This window comes from Chrysochloris asiatica, unplaced genomic scaffold (assembly GCF_000296735.1).
Source record: "Chrysochloris asiatica unplaced genomic scaffold, ChrAsi1.0 scaffold00042, whole genome shotgun sequence".
Taxonomy (NCBI): Eukaryota; Metazoa; Chordata; class Mammalia; order Afrosoricida; family Chrysochloridae; genus Chrysochloris; species Chrysochloris asiatica.
Window position 1 is genome coordinate 21,749,407 of NW_006408560.1, and position 6,393 is coordinate 21,755,799.

Sequence of the window (6,393 nt, forward strand, 5' to 3'; positions counted from 1 at the left end):
TCTCCTGTGGAACAGCTGGTAGTTTCGAACTGCTGACCCTGAGGTTTGCAGCCCGATTCGTAACCACTACGCTACCAGAGCTCCTTTACCAGCTGAATAGTTCACTTTAAATTTCTATCTTAAGTGGGGCCTTAGTGCTTCTTAGAAATCCTACTACTGTTCTCTAGCCTTCTTCCATCAATTACCTCTTCCTTTGACCTCTTGGATGATGAGCTTGTACCTATTTTATAGCAAAAACATAAGTTATTGGGAGATGCCTTACAAATGCCCCCATTTATCTGTTGTTATTATTAAGTACCATCTAGACAAACCAACTCATAGCAACCATGTATAAGGTTTCCAAGGAGCAGCAGGTGTGTTTGAACTGCTAACCTGTGGTTTGAAGTCCAGTGCTGATCGTACAGTGCCACACCTGGAGCTTACATGCTCTGCTTTCCTCTTGCAGGATCTGTTCTAACTCCTATTCAAGGCATTCCTCTACATATACATTAGATCTCAGCCCTTTTCTCCTTCTCTAGCATTGATCTTTTTCTCCTATAGTTTCTCCTTATCTACTGGACCATTCTTATCAGAATGCAAACATTTAATAATTTCTGCCATTTTATTTTATTAAGATTTATTGTGATTTCTGCCATTTAAAAGAAAACCTTCTTGCGATCCCATATTCCCCTCAAGCTACACCTCCTTTCCCCATCCCTTTTCTCTGGAACTTCATGTCTATCTACAGCTTCTATTTAGTCTTCTCCTTTTCTCTCTTGAACCAACTCTAATAAGACTTTTGCTCCCTCCCTCCATTGAATCTTCTCTTGTCAATATCACCAGTGATATCAATATAGCAAAACCTAATGGTCAATTCTTAGTCTTCATCTTACTAGGTCTATTTGTGTAATTGGACACAGTTAATCACTCCTCCTGAAATATTTCTTCCCTTTGCCTTCTAAATCACTACAATTTCTTGATTTTTTTCCTACCTAGCTTCTTCTCAATTTTCTTTATTTATCTTATTTTTGCACGCTCTAATTATTGGAATTCCCAGGACTTGACTCTCTTCTCTTCTTTATCTGAGCTTATACTCCCTTGGTGATCTCATACAGTCTTATGGTTTCAAATGCCACTCAAGTTAATAGGGTTGCTATGAATCGGCACTGACTCAATGGCACTTAAGAACAACAGCAGCAAAAATCACTAATTTATATCTCTAACCCAAAACTTTCTCATCAGTTTATCTTGAATATACAACTACTTATAGAAGCAAATCCTTTTGGAGACTTAACAGGCATGCCCCACAAAACAAGCTCCTGATCCTCTTCCTACACCTACTTCTGTCTTCTCCATTCAGAGAATGGCAACTTCATTCTTTTAGTTCCTCAGACAAAATACTTTGGCCTCATCCTTGACTCCTCTCTTTCACACAATACCATGTATCCAACCTGTCAACAAATTACACTGGTCATAGCTTGAAAATATACCCAGAATCTCACCAGTTCTCACCACTTCAACTATTGCTATACTGATCCCAGTCTACCATCATTTCTTGCCTTGTTCTCTGAAATAACTTCCTAACTGCTTTTTCTGCTTCCTTTCTCATGCCCTTTGTGCAAATTGAAAGCCTCTAATGGCTTTCCATCTCATTTGTACTAAAAGTCAAACTCCTTACAAGGCCCCAAATAAAATAACACTGCTGCCAATTATCTCAGATCTTATCTCCATCCAGCTTTCATCCTGTTTCTCTCCACTCCAGCTACACTGGCCTCTTGCAAGTTCTCCATCAAAACAGGCATACTTCTACTCCAAGGCTCTTGAAAATTCTTCCTCCAGATATCTACAACCCTTGTCCATTTATCTTCTTCAGGTCAGTGTTTAAATGTCACCTTTCAGAAAGGCTTTTCCTATCCATTCGATGTTAACCTCTGTGTCTCCATTCCCACCCCAGCATCTACTATCTCCCTTCCTTGCTTGATTTTTTTTTTTGATAGCATTTATTGCTATCTAACATTTTAATCAATTTGTTTATTTCCTTGTCTTCCTATTATAAAGTGAACTCTCTCTTGGCAGGGTTTTTTGTTTGCTTTATCCTCCAACAAATAAGGATTTGTTGAATACATTTTGATGTTTTTCATAGTCTTTCTGATCTCAAGTCCTACTTCTGCAAAAAGACTAAGGTAGTGAATAGAAAGAATTACTGTCAACTGATGGTGCACAGAGGGGATTATAATCATTGTAATGTAACACGGTGTATGATTTGTTGGATGTAAAACTGATGATCTGCCCTGTAAACTTTCACTCAATTCACAATAAAAACATAAAAACAACAACAAAAACAAGGCTAAGGAAATGCATCTAATAATAATAAGTCTCAAGAATATGGGAGATTTAAAGAGCTGGCACCTTCTCCTACTTCCATGAATATCTAATATTATGATTTTTCCCCCCTAGTTGAACACCAAAACGTCCCCAGCAACCAACCAAGCACCTGGCCTGGAGGAAAAGGGTGAGTGAGATTGGGCTAGGCAGTCAGTAAGAGCAGGTGAATATAGGGGCATGAAAACAAATATGCCTGTAAGTTGGGATGTTCCTAAAGCTACATGGAATAGGAATAGGAATATGGATCAGAGAAACAAAGGACTATATTAGAGCTACTATGCCTAAGGTCATTTTCCACTTTTTCCTAAGAAATAAACTGACTATACTTACTCTTTGATTTCTGAAACTAGTCCTGAGTTAGTTGGGGGAGGCAGACCTAATGGTAAGAAGAAACCCATCAGATTAGTTCAGCCACTGTCTCAATCAAGACTTGAGGAAAAGCTGGGGGAAATGACTGTGCTCTGGGACCTTGCACTATTTTAGGAATAAATGATGAGAGAAGACATTTCTCATCTTGGTCCAAGAGTAGTAAAACTCTGTTAAGTAACTATAGCTAATTGCCAAAGTACTTGCTTTTTAGAATTATCAGGCATTTTTAGTCCCAACAATGGGTTCAAACATAACGATGGTGAGAATGGCACAGGACTGGGCAATGTTTCATTCTGTTTTGCATGAGGTCACTGAGTAGGAGCCATCTCGACAGCCCCTGACAACAAAGACTGGGGAACAACCTCACTGAGTTCAGAAGAAAGCAGTCCTTAACTTCTGTATTTGGAGCCTGAATAAAGGGGATGGGCAGGTCAGGTTCAATCATTAATGAATCTTCCAACTATCTGCAGGAAAAGCTGGCAATGCCAAGAAGGCCGAAGAAGAAGAGGAGATTGACATTGATTTGACAGCACCGGAAACAGAAAAGGCTGCTCTTGCCATTCAGGGCAAGTTCCGGCGATTCCAGAAAAGGAAAAAGGATCCCAGCTCCTGAATGTCCAGCCTTGTCCTTTACCCTGTTCCCTTCTTTCCCATTCTCCACAGCCCTAACTCTCATGTATCTTTGTCCTTTTGTCCCTCTAGCCTCCATTGAGGCAAGTTCAACCCTCATATTTGCTCTGGCCCCCTCAAGCCATCAGCAGAAGTAGAGGCATAAGAAACTTTGAAAGATAAAAACTTCAGTTGGCAGCCACTTGCCTAAAGGTGGATCAATTTCTCTTAGGGATAGAGCACTTTGATCACTACTTATGTCTGCCCTATGAGGTTGAGGAGCAAGAGACTTTGAGACTGGGAGAAAGGCCCCAGACAATGTGGGAAAGAGGACAAAGTCTTCAGAGTAAGGTGCCAGAGAATGAGGGCATAAGCACTGTTCTGCGAGTTGCAACATCACACTTCAGGTAACACATTTCTTCCCTTCCAATTCTTCTGCACCATCAACTCCAATTTCCCTCCTATGAGCTAATCCACAGTGGGGACTGGAGCTTCCCTTTCCCCCTAGGTAGACCTAAATCAAGCAGCTTACCACATTAGTGCATGTTGAGTAGATTAGTTCCAAGGAAGGGAGACTGGGACAGGTAGACGCAAGAAAACATTTCCTTCATCATCTATTCTAGAACCATAAGGGGCAGAGGCTGAAGATGTTCATGGGACCCCAGGTAGGGGGAATGAGAAATAGGGTAGATTTGGGGAGGAAAGAAGAAAGGAGGAAAAGATTTCTGAAGCCACAAGCTACTGCCAGTAAAAGTGTATTATATGAAGGATTCTTGGGGCTTTGCTAACCTGCCTACCTCTGACTACCCTCCTTCCCAACTCCAGGTCTAGTCATCCCCAGAGGCCACACAAACCAAGTGGTCCCTGTAGTTCCCACCTGACCATCTGTGGAATCAGCACAGAAGTGGAATAGCCACTCGTCTGTGATTTTAGCATGTTAAATAATTATAACAATAAAAAACCTCAAATGGATCCATTTAACCTCTACTTCTGTTTTTCTTGGGAGGAATCTGAATGTAAACCTGAGCTAGCTTCTGGATCTGTGGTAGAGCAGCACATGGATCACATGATGACTCAGAAAACTAAGACTGTCTGAACAATTTCAGACTGAAGCTCATTCCTGCCTCCCTTTCCTTGACCTTGCCCTCACCTTGATTCACCGCCTACATTGTCTTCATCTGCTGCTATCACCACCCCCATTTGCACCTGCAAGGATGCTCATTTCCCCTTTCCTTTCCAGCTAAGAGCTCAGTTAGTACATGTTCCTCTGAAAACAGACCTAGTCTTCCGTGGTCCCTATCCCCAAATGACCTATTCAAGATCTCCCTCCTGCTTTTTCCCCTTCTGTATCCCCCTCCCTTGTCCTCCTACTGTTTATTATCATCAAATTTAGAGGAGGAAGAAGAAAACTCTGGGCAAACAGAAGAGCACCACTGTCAAATAAAAGATATGAAACCATGAAATAAAACAATGGTTTTCAAATGAGCTGAGAAATGACCTTTCTATACATTGAAACCAGAAGCCAACTGCATTGTGGAGCAGGGAGGGCTATTTCACCCTTTCTCTACTTCTTAGTATTACTTTTCCATTTTTGATTCAAGATTACAGAAGTTGAAATCACATAGCATCTATGAATAGGAAGCAAAGAACATTATTCCAAAGCTTATCTGTGATCAGCAAACCCATGGCTACAGGATATTAGGAGGATTGAGCAGTTATTCATGGGAAGGCCCTGTGGTAAAGAATGTCAGAGAGAAAAAGGAACATTGATTGCTACAATTGGTTTCTGAGTGCAATATAATAATGGTGATAGATTTTAGTCTTGGTCTCAATGGACAGATAAAAGAATAACCTCATTGTCTGACCTGGTGTGTCCAACGTGCCCTGGTAAGACAGTAGTATTTCTTGCTTCCTTGTTCCATGGATAGGGGATGGAGATTGCCCCTATGGACACTGAGGAGTTCTGGTGTGGTGCTGTTGGTTAATGTGCTGGACTGCAAGGTCAGTTTGAACTTCAAGGTCAGCGGTTCAATCTCACCAGCTGCTCCTCAGAAACCCTATTTGAGGTTGCTATGAATAGGAACCGACTCGATGGCAGTTAACAACAAATAACAACAAATGGACACTGAGGTGCTACCTGTTCTTGGTGATGTGGTTTTTTAGAGTTGGCTGCTGCTGAAGCAATGGTGGAGTTCTCTGTCACCAGTACCTATTCTATAGTCTACCTTGCATGGAGAATATCTGCTGATTTGTTTATTGACACACTAGCGTAGTGGTTACGAATCGGGCTGCGAACCTTAAGGTTAGCAGTTAGAAACTACCAGCCGCTCTGTGGGAGAAAGATGAGGCTTTCTGCTCCCGTAAAGATTTATAGCCTCAGAAACACTGTACAGGGTCACTATGGGTCAGAACCAACTCAATGACACTTAAAAACAACACAACAACAATCTGGAACATAGTGCTGAAATGCTTTTCTCTTTATCATCCTAAAGTGTGATGCTAATTCTCAGACACACTCTTAAGAAAGGACATGGTAACAAAAACATATCTATAGCTTTTGGAAAGAGAGTTCTGACTGTGGAAAAAGAGGCTGAGGTATCTTTTGCTGAACCAATGGTAAATTCTCATTAAAGGTTCTGAAAACTGGCTTCTTTCTCCTACTGTGGGCACTGTAGTGAGCCTCTTTTCTCTTGCATCCCTGTATCTCCTCTGAGGGGTCCTGGGCCTGGGCTGGCATCTTCCCTCTGAGGCCTTGCGCTTGGGCTGATATCTCTTCCTTGAGCCTAGAATTCTGTTTTTCTTGGCCTGTCCCTCTAGTATACATTGCTGAAGACATACATTATCCTTGAATACTAATCACTGAGCAATTAATCTTAAGTACTTTATTCAGTGGACCAAAAACTACAAGTCTTTGTTGTTGTTAAGTGCCACCGAGTCAGTACTCACTCATATCAACCCTGTATAGGGTTTCCGAGGAGCAGCTAGTGGGTTTGAACTGCTGACCCCGTGGTTCATAGTCCATGCTGATCCTATAGCGCTACACCAGGAGTC

The 6,393-nt window shown here is 41.6% G+C and overlaps 1 protein-coding gene across 1 annotated transcript in view; it reads left to right on the top strand.

Moving 5' to 3' along the window:
* PCP4L1 (Purkinje cell protein 4 like 1) overlaps window positions 1–3,346 on the top strand; it is a 6,159-nt gene extending 2,813 nt beyond the window's left edge. The window contains exons 2-3 of the mRNA XM_006861677.1: window positions 2,437–2,491; window positions 3,204–3,346. Coding sequence (XP_006861739.1) covers window positions 2,437–2,491; window positions 3,204–3,346 — 198 coding nt within the window. The remainder of the gene's footprint in view (window positions 1–2,436; window positions 2,492–3,203) is intronic.
* The last annotated feature ends 3,047 nt before the right edge of the window (window positions 3,347–6,393 follow it).